Source organism: Lithobates pipiens, unplaced genomic scaffold (assembly GCF_037356315.1).
Source record: "Lithobates pipiens isolate NorthernLeopardFrog02 unplaced genomic scaffold, aLitPip1_a1.2 Scaffold_23, whole genome shotgun sequence".
In the NCBI taxonomy this organism is placed as follows: Eukaryota; Metazoa; Chordata; class Amphibia; order Anura; family Ranidae; genus Lithobates; species Lithobates pipiens.
The window spans coordinates 119,199,524-119,222,490 of NW_027507785.1; the positions used below are offsets into that span (position 1 = coordinate 119,199,524).

Genomic DNA, 22,967 nt, shown 5'->3' on the forward strand with positions numbered 1-22,967 from the left:
TTGAGACCCTAACATGCCAGAAAAGTACAAATACCCCCCAAATGACCCCTTTTTGGAAAGAAGACATTTCAAGGTATTTAGTAAGAGGCATGATGACTTTTTGGAGTTGTAATTTTTTCCCACAATTCTTTGCAATATCAAGATTTTTTTTACTTTTTTTTTTTTTCACAAAATTGTCATATTATCAGTTTATTTCTCACACAGCATATGCATACCACAAATTAAACCCCAAAACACATTCTGCTATTACTCCCGAGTACGGCGATACCACATGTGTGAGACTTTTACACAGCGTGGCCACATACAGAGGCCCAACATGCAGGGAGCGCCATCAGGCGTTCTGGAGCACCCAGGACAATTCTGACTTTTCTCTCCTACATGTAAAAATCATCATTTTTTGCTAGAAAATTACATAGATTTCCAAAACATTATATATGTTTTTTTAGCAAACACCCTGGAGAATACAATGGTGGTCGTTGCAACTTTTTATCTCGCACGGTATTTGCGCAGCAATTTTTCGAATGCTTTTTTTTGGAAAATTTTTGCATAATGTGAAAGATGAAGTTACACTGAGTAAATAGATACCTAACATGTCACTCTTCAAAATTGCACAGGCTCGTGGAATGGCGCCAAACGTCGCTACTTAAAAATCCCCATAGGTGACGATTTAATTTTTTTTTACTGGTTATATGTTTTGAGTTACAGAGGAGGTCTAGGGCTAGAATTATTGCTCTCGCTCTAACGTTCGCAGCGATACCTCACATGTGTGGTTTGAACACCGTTTTCATATGTGGGCAGGACTTACGTATGCGTTCGCTTCTGCATGCGAGCACATGGGGACAGGGGCGCTTTAAAAAATATATATATATTTTATTGTTCATTTTACTTTATTTATTTTAGTTTGACATTTTTTTCCCCAAAAATAAATTTTTTGATCACTTTTATTCCTATTACAAGGAATGTAAACATCCCTTGTAATAGGAATATGGCATGACAGGTCCTCTTTACAGTGAGATATGGGGTCAATAAGACCCCGCATCTCACCTCTAAGCTGGGAAGCCTGAAAAAAAAAAAAAAGATTCTGGATTTGATCGTATTGGCGAGTCGGTAGAAGCACCAGAGGGCGGCGGGGGGGGGGGTGTCTATGGCTGGGTATTGCAGGGTATCACCGACTATGGCTGGGTATGGCTGGGTATCTCAGAGTATGGCTGGGTATCTCAGAGTATGGCGTTGCAGAGTATTGCGTTGCAGAGCATTGCAGGATATTGGAGGGTGTTGCAGAGCATTGCAGAGTGTTGCACGGTATTGGCGGGTGTTGCAGAGCATTGCAGAGTGTTGCAGGGTATTGGTGGGTGTTGCAGAGCATTGCAGAGTGTTGCAGAGCATTGCAGAGTGTTGCACGGTATTGGCGGGTGTTGCAGAGCATTGCAGAGTGTTGCAGGGTATTGGTGGGTGTTTCAGAGTATTGCAGAGTGTTGCAGAGGGTTGCAGGGTATTGGCGGGTGTTGCAGAGCGTTGCAGGGTATTGCAGAGTGTTGCAGGGTATTGCAGAGTATTGCAGGGTATTGCAGAGTAATGCAGAGTAATGCAGGGTATTGCAGAGTAATGCAGAGTATTGCAGGGTATTGCAGAGTAATGCAGAGTAATACAGGGTATTGCAGGGTATTGCAGAGTAATGCAGAGTATTGCAGAGTATTTCAGAGTAATGCAGAGTATTGCAGAGTAATGCAGAGTAATGCAGAGTATTGCAGAGTAATGCAGAGTAATGCAGTGTATTGCAGAGTAATGCAGGGTATTGCAGAGTAATGCAGAGTAATGGCAGGGTATTGCAGAGTATTGGCAGGGAATTCAGGGGTTAATTTTCGGTGAGCAGTGATGTGGGCACTGCAGATGCAGCCCACATCGCTGCTGACACCGATCTCTTCCCCCTCCGCTGTTCCGATCGGTACAGAGAGGGGGAGGGAGGAACCGGCGTCATAAAATGACGCCGGTTTGTTTACATGTGATCACTCCGTCATTTGACGGAGCGATCACATGGTAAACGGCCGCTATGAGCGGCCGTTTACCGTGATCCGTGATGCGCCGGGTCCGGTCATGGATGCTCTCGAGTGCGCGCCCCAGGGGGCGCGCGAGAGCGGAATTCTGGGAGGACGTCATATGACGGCCTCCCAGAGTTAAGAAACCGCCCTGTAGCCGTCATTCGGCTATAGGGCGGTTGTTAAGTGGTTAAATAGTTTGTCAAAAGCTGGGTCATTTCAGGGAGGGCACTGGGTGTTGTCATTGTAGTGGAGGAACCGCATAATCATTAGGTATCGTGATCTTGGCATAAGGGATGAGAAGAGTGGCATGTGGTGGACAGGTTTGGTAGACCAATAGGAGTACAATTGTTTTGTTTTTTGTAAGTCCCATAGAAAAAGTTAGGCCTAAGAAAATTTTGAATTCCTCTACGGTTAATTCTCCCCACTAAAAGGGACGGGCATAACTAGAGCCAGGGTTGCTTACTATATGCTGCTGTGCTTAGAGGTTGCACTGGGCCACAATGGACGATAGTAAGTCTACAGTGAAAACCAAATGAAAAAAATCAAGCATGGCAAAATCATCGGTGTTCACCTGGACACCTGGATGGGCGGTGAAGGGGAGGATATTTGCTGCTCCGGAATTAGAGGGCAGCCACAGGGGGTTTTGAAGGGCATAGGAAAGGCTGGCATGGCCCCTATTCCTTTGGGGCTGAGATGACACCGTACTGGTGCCTGACCTTTGTTGTAGTGGCTCTTCTCTCGAGGTGGACGCCACTGCTCTCGAGGTGGACGGCTCTGTTCTCGAGGTGGACGGCTCTGCTCTCGAGGTGGACAGCTCTGCACTGCTGGTAGTAGGCTGCTGCTCCACGCCAGAACGCCTTCTTTTCACGGGCACACATTCCTCTTCCGATTCTGTATCAGACCCGCTGCTTGTAACGGGTTCATAGGCCGAATCTGAATCAGACTGAGACTCAGAGAGCTCCCCGCTGCTCTCATCAGTCATACTTAGAAGCTGGTAGGCCTCCTCGCTAGTAAAATATTTTTTTGCCATACTGGTGGCTGGTGAGGCTGCACTGCAGAGCACTATGGTGGCACAGGCGGGCACAGGCGGCACTGATGGGCACACTAGTGGCTTTGGTTGCACTGGTGTGGCTCTGGTGGCACTGATTAGCACACAGATGGCACTGGTGGGCACATGTGGCACTGGTGGGCACAGGCGGCACTGATGTGGCACTGCAGTGGCGCAGATGAGCACTGATGGGCACAGGTGGCACTGATGGGCACAGGTGGCACTGGTGTGCACTGTAGTGGCACTGGTGTGGCTCTGGGGGCTCTGGTGTGGCACAGATGACAGATGGCACTGTTGTGGCACTGTTGTGGCACTATTGGGCACTGCTGAGCACTGATGGGCACTGCTGGAACTCAACGTTTTTCACACGATTGCTCTCCTTTCATCTCACGCTGCATTGGTGTGAGGAGAGGAGAGCGATGAACTTATGATGACCCCCGCTAGCTGCATTGTTTACATTTGTGATCGCTCCGTAATTGGATGGAGAGACACGTGGTAAAAAGGCGCTGCCATTACCCCTTTACCGCGATCCGTGTTGCACGGATGTTCTGGTGTGCGCGCCCCAGGGGGCGCACGGGAATGATTCTCTGGGAGGACGTCATATGACGGCCTCTCAGAGATAACAAACTGACCTGTAGCCGTCATTCGGCTATAGGCCGGTTATTAAGTGGTTAAAAACCGATGCTGGTTTGTAGCCAAAGGGTAGTCACACCTAATTTTAGTTTGATTTAAATATTCTCTTGTTCGCTGTCAGGGCTTGGCTCCTGCTATTTAAGGTGGATGTAAACCCACCACCCACTCAGTATAAACCAATAACACAGTATTAATGTATAGATACATGCAAACCTCCTGCATGTATCCCTACCTTGCAAATGTCACCCCCTTCAGTAGTAGGAGCCCTGCAAAACTCTGGAATTGGTGGGTGGGTCTCCTACTCTCCTATTCCTGAGTTTTAAATTAACATACAGTCAAAATTCAGGAAAGGCACCACATGACTTCAACATGTCAAATCATGCTGAGGGTTGGAGCAGCCAATACTGGGAGAGCTAGAGAAGAAAGGAGGGCTGTGAAGCTGGAATTGTAACACTCTCTCTCTCTCATGCTACACACGAGATAAGGAAATCAGATGTCAGTCACAGCAGTGGGGGATGTGGCGACACAAACTTATCCGTGTGTTGTTTTTTATCTTACTAAAAAAACACAAGAGGATTGCTCAGCGCTGGATTAACTCTTCGTGACAAGACCAGGCACAGATGACTTGACATCCTCCACTGTACCAGGTAGAAGTCTTCATTAAACAATGTTTTCCAGGTTTAGATCTACTTTAACCACTTGTCAACCAGCCGCTACAGTTATACTGTGGCAGGTTGGCTTGGCTGCGTGAATCACCATAGGTGTACATCGGGCTTGTACACGGGTTTCCGTGGGCATGCGCCAATTGGCCAGTGGGGGAGAAAAGCAGCAAGTAAACAAGGCATATCTCCGTTCTGTCAGGGGATGACACAGAGAGCCTGTCTTTCTGCTATGCAGGAAGATGGATCTGTGTGTTGTCCCAGGCAGCCCATCCCCCATACAGTTAGCAAACACACCCAGGGAACACATTTAACCCATTGATCACCCCTGATGTTATCCCCTTCCCTACCAGTGCCATTAGTACAATGTCAGTGCATATTTTTAGCACTGATCACTGTAATAGTGTCACTGGTTCCCAAAAAAGTGTAAAAAATGTCAGTTAGGTGTCTAATCTGTCTGCCACAATGTTGCAGTCCCGCTAAAAATGGAAGATCACTGCCATTACTAGTAAAAATAAGTAAGTAATAAAAAGGCCAACAATCTATCCCCTATTTTATAGACACTATAACTTGCACAAACCAATCAATATTAAGGGAGTTTAACAAGACTTGTGGCCACTCATTAAAATTAGAAGAAAAGAGGTTTAACCTTAAACTACGTAGAGGGTTCTTTACTGTAAGAGCGGCAAGGATGTGGAATTCCCTTCCACAGGCGATGGTCTCAGTGAGGGGAAACTATTAGATAAGCATCTGAACGACCACAACATCCAGGGATATACAATGTAATACTGACATATAATCACACACATAGGTTGGACTTGATGGACTTGTGTCTTTTTTCAACCTCACCTACTATGTAACTATGTAATATACATTTATTGTTTGTTTTTTTACCAAAAATATGTAGCAGAATACAAATTGGCCTACATTGATGAAGAAATTAGATTGTTCAAAATTGTCTGTATTTTTTTGCTTATAGCACAAAAAATTAAAACCACAGAGGTGATGAAATACCACCAAAAGAAAGCTCTATTTGTGGGGAAAAAAGTACATCAATTTTATTTAGGCACAGTGTTGCACGATTGTGCAATTGTCAGCTAAAGTAACGCAGTGCCGTATCGCAAAGGGGGTAAATCCTCACGGGGTTGAAGTGGTTAACAATGAGCTCTTTTCTTTCACTGCTCAGAAGCTGCTCGTTGTTACCACATTGAGTCACCTATTTGCCATTATCCTGCTTCATTACTCCAGCCTACAGCCATCCCCTTTTTGCTATTTAAGCAGCTTAGCTCATTTGCTACTTGCCCTTGCGTGGTCTATGATCTCTAGTGCGTTCCTTCATGTGCTGCTTTGAATGACTTGGCCTGGCTGACTTCCCTTCCGATTCCTGTTCCTGATTTTTGCTCCTGACTATGCTGACTTCTGGTTGCCTGACCCCCAGCTCATCTGATTACCCACTCTGGCATCCAAACCCTGGCTGCTGTTTTTTGACTAAGTTCCTGAACTGTGTTATTTTTGCCATTTCATTAAAGGTATGTTTAACTGCACTTTCTGTCTCTGCCTGGATTATGGTTCCTGACCTTATGCAAGGCTCATGAATCCAGAAGATGCAGGCAATCCACCTAGCTGTAATATTTTTTCCACATTGGACTAGCAGGACCACCTTATGGATCAGTTTTCCATAGTATTACCAATGCTCCTGATTTGAACTGCTCATCTGGATCCTCCCACTCCGGCTGCTCTGGTACAACCAGTGTTGCAAGCCATTCCTGCTGCTGCTCCTGTCTCTGTTCAGGCAGCCGCCTTTAACACTACCACTGTAAGAGGTATGACTGGTTCTGCTCTGCTTCCCCACCATTTCGTGGGCATTCCAGCTCACTGCAGAGGGTTTCTCAACCAGCTTGGAATATACAATGTTTTAACATGTTGCCCCAAGCTTACCCTACTGACAGAAGCAAAGTAGGCTTCATTATTTCTTTCTGACAAAGCCTTGGCTTGGGAAAACCCACTATGGGAGACACAAAAAACCCACTGTCCACAAGGACAATGTCCTTCTGGACAGACAGATTACGAGAACTGTTACAGACTACATTATTGAATTCCATACTCTGGCAGCAGAGGTTGGTTGGAACAATGAGGCCCTTGTGGCTGCTTTCTCCCGTGGCTGCTCTGATAACATTAAAGATGAGATTGCAGCTCGAGAATATACCTAGCAATCTTGAGGAGTTTCTAGGTATATTCTCATTTGAATCTCATTTGGCACTCTCATTAATATCAGACTCCAAGAGAGACCTTCCTTAAGGAGCGCTTCCGGAGGTCACCTGTACATTTGGCTCTGAGCTTTGCTTTCCCACCCATACCTCCCTCACCTCCCATGCATCCTGGGCCCAAGTCCTCCAGGGAAGTAGAGCCCATGCAGCTGGGCTTCATGTGTCTCCTGCCAAAGAGAGGGCCTTGGAAAAGGGAGAGATTGTGCCTTCACTGTGGCCAAGCAGGTCACTTATTGATGTCTTGTCCAACCTATCTGGGAAACACTCGCACCTGAGGTCCTGTAGGGGACAAACCTTAGATGGCTTCCTTGCGTCCCCAGCTATCCTGAAAGATAAGCCTCTAGTTCCAGTTATCCTTTCCTGGTCTGATTTTCCCATAGATACCCAGGCACTAATCGATTCTGGGACTGCAGACTTGTTCATAGATAGTGCCTTTGTGTTGAAGCACTAGATGCCACTGCAGCCTTGTGCCTCCCTACTTACCATTGAGGCTATTGTTGGGAGACCTCTACACTTTGCATTTTATTAACTGGTAAAAATAAACAATTCAAATATATATTTTTGAAAGCATTCTTACTTTACAACATCTCCTCGTGCCTTTGTAAAACATTTGCAAAGTACTGTAAGTTTTCAGCAATGCAAGGAAGTGCTTTGCAGACATTACCTACATTTATCCCAAAACCTCCTTCTCCTTCTCAGGAGCATATCCCGGCAATATTATTTTTACCTTGTTCCTGCATGAGAAACAGCTTTTACTACTCCTTGTCAAGTCTTGCAGGGACAGCCGATAGGAGTAGGGATCAGCAAGGTGCTTTACATCAGTTCCCACACAGGAACATCCTCAGAACTACATCTCCTAAAAGCCCTCTTCTTACACACAGGCTCAAGGCGGAAGCATATTCTTTACTGGCAATAAATTCAATGTATGCACATGGAGAGGGACAGAGAGGGGTAGAGATAGGTAGAAGTCAGTATAAGAGCCCAAGTAGGGCTAACAATATGTCTTGGTATTTCAGTGTAGCAGAGTAAAGCCCCATACACACTATCAGATTTTCTGCATATTTTTTCTTTCGGATTTACCAAAACCATATAATATGAGGTCAAACCTTAGGAGTTTCAATTTGTATGCAATCAGGCAGGCCCTTGCACTACATGGTTTTGGTAAATCTGAAGACAAAAATCAGCAGAAAATCTGATAGTGTGTATGGGGCTTTAGTGTTTTCAGCTACCAACAGAGTTCACTTGATTTCTGTCAGGATCATTAGATATTTTTTCTGCACTTTAAAGCAATAAAACATGGAAAAATTTCTAAGCAATGCATATTAATTTTATTTATTTATTTATTACAGGCATTTATATAGCGCTGATAATGTATATATTGTACATTCACAATAGTCCCTGCCCTCAAGGAACTTACAAACTAAGGTCTCTAACTCTCATACATAAATATACATTCTAGGGCAAATTAAAACAAGAGCCAGTTAACCCACCAGAACAGGGGTGCTCAACCTGTGGCTCTCCAGCTGTTGTGAAACTACAAGTCCCATCATGCCTCTGCTTTTGGGAGTCATACTTGTACTTTTCAGCCTTGCCATGCCTCATGGGACTTGTAGTTCCGCAACAGCTGGAGAGCCACAGGTTGAGCACCCCTGCACCTGAATGTCTTTAGAGTGTGGGAGGAAATCAAAGCACCTGGAAAAAAAACACTGAGGCAAAGGGCTCAATTCACAAAAGAATATCTCATGAGATAATTGAATCATGTGACACATTTTCTCCAACTATCTCATGAGATTCTGAAAATGTCAGTTCCCTTATACCTCAGGAGTTACTTACCTCACAAACCAAAAACAGGTAAATAACTCATAAAATGGTGTTAAAGTCAATTCACTAAGGAAATAAATAAATAAATAATAAAAACATGAGTTAAATAAGCAGTGGTCCAGGCATGAGGTATCTAAGGAATATAAAAATATATTAGCCAATTTTGAGTAGTCTCTACCTTTTTGGATTCTTAACAGTAATGCATAGAAACCTAAATATGAAAAAGTGCAGAATCATCAGGGCTGATTTACTTAAAGTATAACAAAAAGGCAAAACAGTTATTTTTTTAGTTTTGGATAAAGTGGAGATGGATTAGCACCCCTGTCAGGTTTTTATTGATGTCTGTGCTTCCGTTAGGGAGATTCACCCTCTCTATTTGTCCTGTTTACCATTATCATTGAAAGTGAAAGAAAATCACAAATTTTTGGGTTGTCCCCAGAAAAGTAATGGGGGGAAATTTTCCAATGGGGACACTAGTTCTGGTGACCTGGGGGCCCCCCAAAGTGATTATTTTAATTTGTAGGGATTTCCTCTCACTTCCTGTTTTGGCTATGGGACAGACGTGAAGGCAATTCTCCCCAATGACAAAGCTGTCTTTTTTTAATGGTGGATAAATGGTATTTATATAATATGTGTGTGTGATTTTTAAAACTATTTTCATTCAATATTTGACATTTATAAAGATATTTTGTATTTCCTTAATTTAACTTGGTTGTTTTTGATACGTCACATGTGTCATGTGAAAGCAGCTTCCCTTTGACTGCTATTCTAGTCATCTTTTTCCTTTTGTATTAATACATATGCTGCAGGGATCGCACTGACTTGTGAGTTTGCATATTTCTACAGTTTAAACCATTTTACCTCTTTATTAGCACTAAAACCTGAAGGGGTTCTAATCCTTCTCCACTGTATCCATCCCATATCATGTCATGAGATAAAATACCGCATAGTTTCATGAGTAAAATACCTCACATTAATGAATAACTCATGCTTTATTTTTATAGTGTTTTTTGTGAATTGCAAAAAAAAAAAATGTGTGAAAAAATCGAATTATTTTATCTCAGATTTTAAGAGTAAAATAACTCTGTGAATTGAGCCCACAAGGAGAACATATACCCTCCATGCAGATAATGTCGTCATTAGGATCTGATGAATCAACATAATGCATTTTTTTTATTTTGTCCACACAAACACTTTATTGTGTCAGCAGACCAACAGACCTGCATTGTGATAATAATCAGTTAAACACAGCCATGGTTTATCACTGGAAAGCAAGAAGCAGAGCATGTGTATTTAATGAGCACATGTATGTTGGTAATTACACACTACACAGAGACAGTTTTTTAAACTGTTAGCAATAAAACATTTACTAATATCTAAATCTCTCTTAATGCATATGTTAAAAAAAAAAAGAGATTATACATTTTCATTAATTTATATATTCCTCTGTGTAATATAAAACCTCCATCAAGAACCTCTATGCATCACTGGCAAGGGAATGACCCAACTCTACATTGCTACTACTATGCAATTAAATTAGCTCACAGGACAAGGAACCCATTGGACTTATTTCTCCTTGTGGTCTTGGATATTATAGATAAATCTAATAAACTATAATGCAGCCCTCAACCCCTAATAAGTATAATAAAAAAATTTAATTGATACTACCCAGCTACATAAAGGCAATAACCCAAAAATCAATCAGTGACTTCACTATATGCAATAACATAAACACTCCACAGTGTACATTTATACCAACCAAAAATTACAATGTGATGCCCATTTTATAATTGCATCTCAAAACTAATACCCCAACGAGCATCCATAACAAATAGTGTAATTAACATCTGAATAATTATAAATAATCAAAAAACCGCAAATATTAGTGACAAAGCCAAAAGCACACATTTATTATATTGCAGCTTACCAATTCTTAGATTTGATGACTGTATTAGTTTCCTTTTTTAAGGCTTTCATTCTTCTGTTTTTATCTGGTGATCCAGCCAGCAAGTCTGGTTTTCAAAAGCAGAAGCTCTCCAGCGGGATGTATTCGTTTACATGGATGAGACAAACCATGATTTTTTGTTTTGCATTAATAAAAAAAAAGTCACCTTTTTTAATTCATGCAAAACCTTTATCCCCCCCCCCCCCCCCCAAAAAAAGAAAAAACTGTTTGCTGCAACTGGTTATAAAGTTCGAGCCACCGTTTGGCTTCAATTTGTCAGTGTATCTAAATCTACACTACCTTCCCCCCCAGAATGACAATGCTGCTGTATGCTGTACCTCCTGTTCTCATTCCTCCAGAGTTGTGTCTCACTAATACAGGAGATGTGTTACTGGCCAGATCACCAGGTGAAAACAGAGGGAAAAATTCCAAAGAAAAGAAAACTGATGCAGCCACCACATCTAATGATTGGTAAGCTGCAAAATAATAATTTTTTTGTTTTGGTTTAATACCGCTTAAAGTGCAATAAAGTTCATAACAATATTTGAAAAAAGGGGTCACTAAATTGATAATTTTTGTCACACTTATAGTTCCATTGCTGTCTAAAAGTCTTTAACCATCTTTAAACCTTAGTGAATCTTATCTGGTCTGTCCAGCCCTATACACATCAGCATTAAAATATAGGCAGCAGCCACAGGTAAAACTGTATGACAAATGTATTATTACAATATTAAAAAGAGCTCACCTAAAAAGTGCATTTAGATGTGTGCACAGGGTAAACAGCCCAGCAAACTCTTGCAATAAGACCAACAGGAATGCTTATGCCCCGTACACACGAGAGGACTTATGTCCGACAGACTTCCAAAGGAGTTCCGCCGGAGTTCCGACGGAGTTCCGACGGAGTTCTGACAGACTTTTCGGCCGAACGGACTTGGCCACACACGATCACACTAAACTCCGACGGATTCGAACGTGATGACGTACGACCCGACTCGAATAAGGAAGTTCATAGCCAGTAGCCAATAGCTGCCCTAGCGTCGGTTTTAGTCCGTCGAAGTAGCATACACACGAGCGGAGTTTTCGAAGGGGACCGGGTCCGGCGGAGTTCCTTCGGGAAAATTTGAAGCATGCTTCATTTCTAAAGTCCGTCAGACTTTGGCGAATCAAAAGTCCGTTGCAGCCCACACACGATCGGATAGTCTGACGGACTCGGTCCTTCGGACTTTGGATGTTGAAAAGTCCGCTCGTGTGTACGGGGCATAACAGTCACAGAAAGGCTTCCGGGTCCAGTTCAGTGTAAAGCTGAACTCCACAATAAGCAAATATTGTCTAAGTACATTTGTCTTTTGCACTCTTACATGAATTTGGAGTGTTTTGTGTACTTCTTCCTAGCTCTGTGCAGTAATCCAGTGTGACATGTTGCCTCTGTGCAGGAGCTTCCCGTAAAGAGCGGTCACTGCTACTCTAAGCCCTTGTACACACGGTCGGACATTCCGACAACAAAATCCGTCAAATTTTTTCCGACGGATTTTGTCCGAAAATGGTGTTGCATACGCAACAAATTTATCGGAAAATTCGATCGTTCGGAACGTGATGACGTTCATTCGTTGCAACAGGACTACTTTGCAGCTAGTAGCCAATAGCTTTGGTCTCGCAATTTGATCTGAGCATGCGTGGCACTTTGTCCGATCGGAATTCTCTACAAACGATCGGACAAAGTCAGATCGGATCATGGTCGGAAAATTTTATATCCAGCTCTCAAAATTTGTTGATCGGACATTCCGACGGAAAAAGTCCAATGGAGCCCACACACGGTCGGACTATCCGACAACATGGTCCGATCGGACCTTTTCCGTCTGAATTTCCGACCGTGTGTACAGGGGCTAACTCTTTGTGCAGGGTAATTGGCCTTGTATCTGCCCCCTCTGCTAGTTTTCTGTGGGCAGTCTTTAGTGGGTGGAGCCTACTGGGCCCCTCCCAGAGCTCTGCTCTCTGCACAAGTTACGTACAGCACAGAATACAAAGTGGATTTATATTCTCTGTGGCTATTGAGGAATCGATTTGAATCAAATTTCTTGTGTCTGCATTTCAGCTTTAGGAGAGACACACTTGTCTTACCTAACTAATATAAGTTAGCTTAGGTCAGGACTACAAAGTGAGCGAGAGCCCAGAGGAGTGGGAGTATGTGTGAGAATATATATTTTTTTTTTGGATCACAAAATCTAAAGAAAAGGAATGGATGCATGACATCATGAGATCTTTAGCACATTTATGAGAAGATACACTTATGATCTGATGGTTAAAGACTTTTAGACCATAATGGAACTTTAAGAGTAGGGAAACGGATTGATTTGGAGACCATGTTTTTTGATTTATGCTATGTCCTTTATTGCACGTAGGGCTATTTCAGACAGTTGGTAATGCTTACCACCATCTAAAAAGCAATCTGTGGCGGATCACTTTTAAGAGGGTGCTATAGTAGCAGCTGGCAGGTGTTCAGGTGGCTCTACTGGTGCATTCTGATGCTTGTTTTTTTTTTTTTTTTTAATTGCCAAACAGTAATCTGACATTGTGCGATTACTTTTCGACAATATGGAAAAAAAAAAAAACACAATTAAATAAAACAAAAAAACACAGGCATTCGAAAGCACCAATACATCTGCCAGCCGTTGATATACCACCCTCTTAAAAGGGATCCACCGTAGATAACTTTGCAGAGGGTGGTAAGCATTACCACCTGTCTGAAAGAGCCCTAAGTGCAATAAAGTCCATAAAAACTGTGGTCTCCATGTCAATCCTTTTCCCTTCTCTCATAGTTCCATTATGGTCTTTTAAGCATTTGGGTTGCAGTTGCAGTGTAGCACTCCTAAAAGGGATCCGCCGCAGATTTCTTTTTAGAGGGTAGTAAGCTTTACCACCTGTCTGAAAGAGCCCTAAGTGCAATAAAGTCCATAACAATAATCAAAAACGTGGTCTCCAAGTCAATCCCTTTCCCTATTCTTATAGTTCCAATACAGTCTTTTAAGCATTTGGCTTGCGGTTGGATTGTGGCCTCAATGATCTCAATAAAACGAGTTTAACAGGCAAAGCCTCCTGTCAAGCTTTGTAGCCCAAGTTAAAATTGCCGTAGCTGCGACGCTGCCTGTTTATACTGCTCCACCACCTGCCAGTGTGAAAGAGTCCTTAAGCACTTCATTTATCACTATTATTTGCTTTTAATATTATGCAGCATATATTAATAAATAATATAGTATACTATTTATGTCACAGCATTATATGATTTGTTCAGATGTTGATTAAGCTATTTTCTTTGGATGCATGTTGGGCTATTCGTTTCCAGCAGCAATTATAAAGTTAGAGCGCATTTTGGATTTTTTAGGTGGTGTAAGTGTACAATGTGGAGTGTTTATTTTATTGTCTATTATTGCATATAGTGGAATTACTGATTTATTCTTTGTTTATTATTGCACTTTATGTCAGTGGGTGGTATCAATTGAAGTTTTTTGTATATTTATTGGGGTTGAGAGCTGCACTTTACATTTTCCCTGAGCTGGCTGCTAAGGCTACTGCATTGCTTTGCAAATTACAGTAAGGATCTTTTAGGGGATTTTTTTTATTGGAAATTATATACTGTATATGTGTCAGCTTCAGTATTTTGTATTGCTAAAGAAAACTCATAATGGTTTGCATGGCTACTGTAACCAAGCAGTGGCTCTTTGAATTGAATTAAATTTGATTTCAGTGCTGATTAAACTGCTTCTCTTCGTTATTATGGAAATGTGCAAGAAAGACAACAGAAATTTGCCCTACTTTTTGTTTGTTCCTATAACTCATGTTCTAATACTTCTGATAACTATAGAAATCAACTGGATGTTATGCAGACTGCTCTCGGCACAGCCAAACAGAGCCTCATAGCAACTGCACTGTTGTATCTGTGCATATTCTGAAAGGCAGCTGTCCTTGCAGAGGATAACGGAATCCTTACTGACCTAACATGACAATGGGATTAATTCTCTAGAACGATTCCCCACTTCTACTATTTACTAATTATAGTGGGATAGTTTTTCTAAGAAAGTGATCCAAGTCCTTTTAATCCAAACAAGTAAATCTGCAATCTGCCGCCCAGTTGGGAGGAAACAGTATAGTCTGAGCAACCTTATGCAGACAAATCCTATTTTTCTGTGCTACTGCTAAAAACTGCTTTATCCAATTTACCATTATACAGGCTGAAATTTGCAAGTGTAGTGTACCTCCTAAGGAGCCGTAAGTAGAATGGAATCCCTCACCCTGCACAGCCAGGCACACCAAATTTCCACAGGCACTCCGGAGTCAGAGAACAGTCCGTGACTTTGTTTTTGTTTTGTTTATTGAGGGTTGGGAGAATATGGGATGCCCATTTCACTTCAGAACAAACTTAAGGGACAATTCTTCCTATATAAAGCTCCTCTTCTTCCTCCAGCACTCACTTGCTTACAGAACTTACCTGGAACACTGGGAATTATCCAACAGTCACTTACATTACATGCAGGAACCTGAGACCCCTTGGTTGTGTAGCAAAGGTTCAGTGTCCATCTTACCTGCTATGGCTACTGATCCCAGCGCCACCTCTTCAGGCACTGTCAACCTGCCAGGCTGCAGCGGCCCCTTTCACTAGCCCCTCAAGCTAACTTCTCTCCACAGTCCTCCAGACTGACACTCACCAGCCCACCAGCTGACTCTAAGGAGCAGGGCAGCTGTTAGAAATCATGGGGCCCCGTACAGCCTACCTGATGGGGCCCCCTTCAACCACCCTCGACCCCACCCCTGATCCCGGCTTGAAACAAAATGCAGGTTTGTTGCCATTTACATGTGCGTGTGGAGCCAATGCATGCTTTTGCAATTAATAAGCATGAAGGGGGGGCAGTTTAAAATTATTTAAAATTGTATTTTAGTACAAATAAAAAAAAATCTTACACTGCATCTTTACATTACTTGTGATAGCATGGGCCATGACAGGTCCTCTTTATGGAGAGATATGAGGTCTTTTAGACCCCATATCTGTCCTCTGCCCTCCAAAGCATCTGATCAAACTAAGATCAGTTTGATTAGGATGCTTGTTCAAGCCAGTGATGGCTTCTTTACATAACCGGCAGTGACAACATCCTTGTCACTTCCCGTTTCTGGCGTCACACAGTGGGAAGAACAATATCCATCCCTCTCACTGTGTCCCCGGAACGGGATGCTACTGGTCACATCTTAAAAGCAGTAAAGGTCGTGATGGGACCCCTTCCACTGCCTGTAAAAGTAATCCAGTGGCTTCTTAGCCATTAGGATTACTTTACTTTGTGCAGAATTGCTGGGACTAAAAAAATTATATCTTGATCATTGCTGTAGTGATGACCAAGATATCATCCGTCTATCCCAGCGATTTACTGGTACATTGCTGGATGGGAAGCAGTTAAAGGGGATTGGTTTGGGGAGCCGTAAAAATGTAGCTCTGCTGCATGTTTACTGCTCCCCCAAATGAAGTGTAAGGGTCGGTTCACACTAGGACGAGCCTGACAAGTAGCATCCCGTTCTGTAGAATGGAACCGTTCTAATCGGAGTGACACAAGTTGCTCCGACTTAGAAAAAGGTTCCTGAACGACTTTGGGGGCGACTTGCATTGACTTCTATACAGAAGTCGTTTTGCAAGTCGCTGCAGCGGTCGCATCTGGGGCGCCTGAGGCAGTCGCGCTGCCTCAGTGTGAACCGAACCTCAAGTAGCATCTCGTTGTTTCTTATGATCATCAGCATTACAATTATCACAGGTAGCACAATAAGCAGGTGCTCTGTCATGGCTCTATCATGGCTCTGTCATGGCTCTAGGTCACATTGCTTTTGGGTGCTCACTGTGTTAACTTATGGCTGTACTGTATGTAACAGACTGTAACCAAGCACAGCCATAATACAGTGAGCACCCAAAAGCAATGTGACCTAGAGCCATGACAGAGCCATGACAGAGCACCTGCTTATTGTGCTACCTGTGATAATTGTAATGCTGATAACCTGCTGTGCTGTGAGATACATGATAGGACACAGTGAGTATTCTTTCCTCTATTCCCCACTCACTGTGTCCATTGCAGCCACGCTGTCCTCCTGCTCTCCTCTGTCAGCCAACTTCTATATCTCATGAGGAATGCAGCCTAGAGACGAGCGGAGAATCACTGTATCACTCCGCCAGCCGGTACTAATAGAATAGTGGGGCGGCATGATGTACATGTGCCCGAAAATAAAGAAATAGTCCCTCTGCTGCGCCTGCACTCCCCTCCTGGAAAATTATATAACCCCCCCTCTGTAAGCATATAGGAGCGGGAGAGGAATTTAGGAAACTTTTTTTTTTAAATGCAGTAACAAACTGTAAGATGCCCGGGTCCCACTGTGTAGCTGATGGGGGCGGGCCCCGTACAATGGGGCTGGTTGTACTGCCCTATCAGCGGCCCTGCTAAGGAGATCTCCCAGACGCGCTGACCTGCTCCCGCTGTCCTCTCTCTTTGCACCTGTGCCTCCAGGAAGGGTTTCCTCCATGTGTTGTAGGGCAAATCTTCCAGCACCCGAGCCCCAGGCCACCCCTCCCCAAACTAGGGGGCACCCTCAAGGGCCACCGACAGCCTCCTCAGCACTGCATCTCCATCTTCCACCCAACTGCCCCTTGCTGGTATGGATCATGTCTATTTATGAGGTAAGCTCTGCTTACCCAAAGCTGGGGTGGGCCCTGCTGGCCTAAGCTGGGGATTGGCTGAGGCCTCATAAATATGCATGACAGCCCCTCCCTTTCTACAAACTTCCAGACCAGGGGGAAGTGCCAGAGTGAGCTACCAGATGAGTCATGCGACCCCCTGAGTCACTGAACCCTGACCCAGATTCACAGCCCAAGTCTGGCCCTCAGCCAAGCTAAAATTTCCCTACACTAACAACCACACTAACACTACTTCTAGCACACACTAGAGGGTGCAACACAATGTCACCAGTCCAAGCATCTCATGCAATTACTGAGTAAGAGTTAAAGTGAAACTCCAACCATTCCCCTCCATTTCCAAAAGGGTAAGAAACCTTTTTCAGATTCTTCTTTCTTCCTTTCATTCTGCAGGGAAGATTTACATTTACTTTCTGTCCTGAGGATTAAACATTATTGCAAAAATACAGAAAAAGTAGAGATGTAGCAGTCAAATTTCTTGTTTGCAAAGACAAAAAACCAGATGGTTTGCGCAACAGCTCAACGTGTGCTCTAGGTTTCAGAAAGATCTTGGTCTAAACCAGTGGTCTCCAATCTGTATCCCACAAATCAAATGTGACCCTTTTCTTTTCCTACTGCTACCAACGATGATATAAACAATTGGGCACTATTAATCCCACTAACACCAATAACAAAGCACTATTAAAAGGAGTTGTCTAGAAGTGCAAGAAAGAAAGCACCACATCCCAAACTAATTATACAGTCATATGGTAGGAAAAAATGAATTTTTAAGGTGCTAGAAGGAAAATTGGAACTATATAATAAAATCGAGAACACAATACTAAAAAAACACTCTGGAATGGAGTCCTTTAAACTATTGTATCAGTGCTCTTGTCAAAAGGATGAAATGACAAGCTCCCATCAACAGTTCATATAAGAGTCACCAAAAGCGAGGGAAATTAAATATAACTTGTGTTGTGATATAATGAGACCACCATCCACATGAGGTAAAACTCCCCTTTGGGGTGCACTCACCAGAAATATGGTAGTGATACGCCTTTGGTTATAAATATTAGTCACGCTATATGGGGCTCCAGTAAAACCCTGTGGATAAATAATAATAAGACATCCACATAGCATAATGCTGCATAAAGTATTAATAAGACAAAAAAAAAACTTTACAAATTAAGCGTGCATCAATTACAATGAAATTAAGCTGTAATAAAGTGTGGTGTGCTAGTATAGTCACCTGGTCACTGATACTCGAAGGAGAACTCGCGCTGTATACAACAGCGATCCTACTTCCTGGTTAGGCTCGCCACACCCGGCCAGTGTCATAGATCTTGTCATAGATCTCGACTGACGCATTTCATCACTTCCTGACTTCGTCTGAGGGCATGATCTATTGACGTCATGGCCGCTTTTATGTAAAACAGCAAACCTCAGCGACCAATCGGCCTCTGATACCTATGCTAAAGCATGCAGCGTGTCCCACACCGTGATTGGCGCAGGCATATGTATCACAGGATTCTTGGCCACGGTATTAACGCTATACAATATGCTGTATTTAAAATTTATAAGTGTGTCAATAGAGAATGCCTACTACCAGAACGGACATTACGAGTATAACATAATTACATGATAATAAACTACAGTCAATTCAAGGCCCAGGTACATACTAAATCAATATTATTGCAGGAATCACAAATGGATAATGTACCCCGTAATGATGTAAGTGCTGCAAAAATGTGACAAATCTGTATATAAAACCCTTTGAACCAACCAAGGGCAAGAAAAGTTTATGTAAAAATTATTATGGAGGAGATTCAAAAGGTGTATGTATATTAAAAAGTCCAATTGTGAACTATAGAAAATATTTAAAATTAATATGCATAGAAATATTGAAAATATGAAAAATAAAAAATATATATATTTTAAATATATTTAAAAATCATTATTATTTGAAAATTACTATATAAAAAACACCTGATATACCCTGCAAACCAGGGAGATCAAAAACGTTAGCTAATATCCGTTTGAAATCAACAACAATCGACTTGGGAGAGAATATAATATGCCGAAATCCTGATATATAAAAATATATTTTAATAACCTAATATTAAAAGGTGTAAAAAAAAAAATTATAATAAGAATATGAAGATAAAACTATGTATCGCTAATAAAGCAATCAATGTTGACTTCTATGTTAAGGCCTTTGGGGGAGAGAATATCTACCAAATATATCCACTGTGTCTTACGTTTCGACACCCCAAAACTCTAAACCAGTTGGCTTTTGGTTGTGTTCAAGTTTAAAATGTAAGGACACATTATGGTCCTTGAACACTATTTTGATATTGTTAATATGCTCAACAATCCTTACTCTTAACATCTTCTTAGTGTGTCCTATATAAATAAGAACACATGGGCATTTTAAAGCATACACCACATGAGTGATGAATTGTTTAATCTTAAAATTTCTATTGTTCGTAGGGGATGTAAAACTCTCCAGACCTCTGACTGGTCTAGACACATCCCTACATGGCTTGCACCTTCTACAGACAAAAAATCCATCACAATCCCAGAATGACTGAGGGCATTTTGGGGGATGTATGACTTTTTTTTTATCACTTTGTCTCCAAAACTGATGACTTTTCTGTATATGAATTGTGTTGTTGAAGGTAACACCGTATTAAGTTTCTTATCCATCAGAAGAATGTGCCAATGTTGCTTGAAAATATTCTCCACTTCTTTATATTGGGCATGAAAGCCAGAAATTAAGCCCCGTTCTTTATTATTCTTTGAGGTAGAGGGAACGACTGAATTTTTCTCCTGTAAACATATGTCTCTGGGAATTGTTTCCACTTCTTCAACCAATCTTTCCAATACCTGTGGGTTGTAGCCCCTGGCTTTAAATCTTTCAGTGAGGATTTTAGATTGTGAAAAGTATTTATCAACCTTGGAACAGTTCCTCTTCACCCTCATGATTTGTCCTTTCAGAATGTTTTTAAGCCAGAGCGGGAGATGGCCACTAGAGGTAGGGAGATAGCTATTTCTGTCAGTTTTTTTGAAGTACACTTTTGTCTCCAGTCTATCATTCCGCCGAAACATGTTTAAATCCAAAAAATGTATTTCTTCCTCATGCCAAGTAGAGGTCAACCTTATGTTATTATTGTTAATATTTACTTGTTGTAAAAACGAATCTAAAGACTCAAGGGAACCAGCCCAGATAAAATAGAGATCATCAATAAAACATTTGTAAAAAATCAACTCTGGTCACTTGTTTTTGAAAATGACTTTGTCCTCCCATTCTGCCATAAATAAATTTGCAATGCTCAGCGCAAATTTTGCGCCCATTGCCACGCCTCTTTATTGCGAATAGAATTAATTTTTATACCAGAAATAGTTGTGGCTTAGGCAAAAATCAAGGGCGTTTCTAAGGAAAATCTTTTGATTATGAGGGAGATTCCCCCCTCATAAACCGAATCTATGCTGTTGACAATTGCTCTTGCTGGAGGATTAGTAGGATCTACCAATACTTCTAATTGGTTTATGTACAATTGGGTGGGGTCCTTATCCAATAATTTATACGTTAAATCAGACAGCATATCCATAATTTGTCCATGATAAAAGTCTTTGGAGAGTACCACCACTCCTCCTCCTTTGACATCAGGCCTTATAGTAATGTCCTTGTGTTTCTCTAGCATGTCTATATCATCTTGTATACGTCTTAGATTCACCTCTTTTTTGGGCTTTAAATGTTCCAAGTCTCGTAAGATCAAGATCAGTCCTTTAAAGATGGATATGGAGATGGTTATGGATATGCTGTCCAATGATTTAATGTATAAATTATTGGATAAGGACCTCACCCAATCATACAGAAACCAATTAGAAGTATTGGTAGATATGGGATCTCATTCTGGGGTCTTATCCATTAAAGAAAGGGGATACTTGTTGCCCTCCAGTAAGTCGGACGCTATATACCTTACCTAAGGTCCACAAGGATCCTACTAAGACTCCAGCAAGACCAATTGTCAACAGCATAGATTCTGTCTCTTCGAGAATGGGTCAATATTTAGACCATTTCTTACAGAAAAGTGTGGTTAATACCCGCTTATATTTGAGAGGCACAAAGAATTTTTTTAATTGCCTACTAAATGTTGACTTGTCAGGTAAACAACATGTGCTTTTGGTTACAGCTGATGTAGCATCTTTGTATTCTATAATTCAACATGATGATGCCTTACTCGCAATAAATTGGGCACTCAGTAAAAGGGAGGACCTCCCTCATAATCAAAAGATTTTCCTTAGAAATGCCCTTGATTTTTGTCTAAGCCACAGCTATTTCTCGTATAACAATAAATTCTATTCACAACAAAGAGGTGTGGCAATGGGCGCAAAATTTACACCGAGCATTGCGAATTTATTTATTGCAGAATGGGAGGTCCAAAGTAATTTTTAAAAACAAGTGACCAGAGTTGATTTTTTACAAACGTTTTATTGCTGATTTATTTTTTTATCTGGGCTGGTTCCCTTCAGTTTTTAGATTCATTTTTACAACAATTAAATACTAACAATAACAACATAAAGTTGACCTCTACTTGGCATGAGGAAGAAATAATTTTTCAGATGTAAACGTGTATCAGCGGAATGAAAGACTGGAGACAAAAAAGTGTACTTCAAAAAAAACTGACAGAAATAGCTCCCTAACTCTAGTGGCCATCACCCCCTCTGGCTTAAAAACCTTCTGAGAGGACAAATCATGAGGGTGAAGAGGAACTGTTCCGAGGTTGATAATTACTTTTCACAATCTAAAATCCTCACTGAAAGATTTGAAGCCAGGGGCTACAACCCACAGGTATTGGAAAGATTGGTTGAAGAAGTGGGAGCAATTCCCAAAGACATATGTTTACAGGAGAAAAATTCAGTCATTCCCTCCACCACGAAGAATAATAAAGAATGGGGCTTAATTTCTGGCTTTCATGCCCAATATAAAGAAGTATAGAATATTTTCAAGCAACGTTGGCACATTCTTCTGATGGATAAGAAACGTAATACGGCATTACCTTCAACACCACAATTCACATACAGGAAAACCATCAGTTTTGGAGACAAAGTGATAAAAAAAAAAAGTCATAGATCCCCCAAAATGCCCTCAGTCATTCTGGGATCATAATGGATTTTTGCCTGTAGAAAGTGCAAGCCATGTAGGGATGTGTCTAGACCAGTCAGAGGTCTAGAGAGTTTTACATCCCCTACGAACAAAATAAATTTTAAGATTAAACAATTCATCACTTGTAACAGCACTTGTAACAGTGGTGTATGCTTTAAAATGCCCATGTGGTCTTATTTATATAGTACGCACTAAGAGGATGTTAAGAGTAAGGATTGTTGAGCATATTAACAATAACAAAATAGGGTTCAAGGACCATAATGTGTCCTTACATTATAAACTTGAACACAACCAGGATCCAACTGGTTTAGAGTTTTGGGGTGTCGAACACCTTAAACCACATTAGAGGGGTTTGAACCTGGTCCGCGACTTGTCGAAACGTGAGACACAGTGGATATATTTGGTAGATATTCTCTCCCCCAAAGGCCTTAATATAGAACTCGACATTGTTTTATTAGCGATACATAGTTTTGTCATCATATTCTTATTATAAGTTTGTTTTACACCTTTTCATTTTAGGATATTAAAATATGTTTTATATATCAGGATTTCAGCATCTTATATTCTCTCCCTAGTCGATTGTTGTTGATTTCAAATGGATATTAGTTAAAGTTTTTGATCGCCCTGGTTTGCCGGGTATATCAGGTGGTTCCATATAATCATTTTCAAATAATAATGATTTTTTGATTTT

At 41.5% G+C, this 22,967-nt stretch overlaps 1 protein-coding gene across 2 annotated transcripts in view; it reads left to right on the plus strand.

The window, feature by feature from the left end:
* CACNG2 (calcium voltage-gated channel auxiliary subunit gamma 2) overlaps window positions 1-22,967 on the plus strand; it is a 287,473-nt gene that overhangs the window by 163,820 nt on the left and 100,686 nt on the right. The window contains exon 3 of one of the 2 annotated variants that reach the window (XM_077452262.1): window positions 9,277-9,291. The exons of the other annotated variant lie outside the window; for it this stretch is intronic. Coding sequence (XP_077308388.1) covers window positions 9,277-9,291 — 15 coding nt within the window. The remainder of the gene's footprint in view (window positions 1-9,276; window positions 9,292-22,967) is intronic. 2 annotated transcript variants of the gene reach the window in all.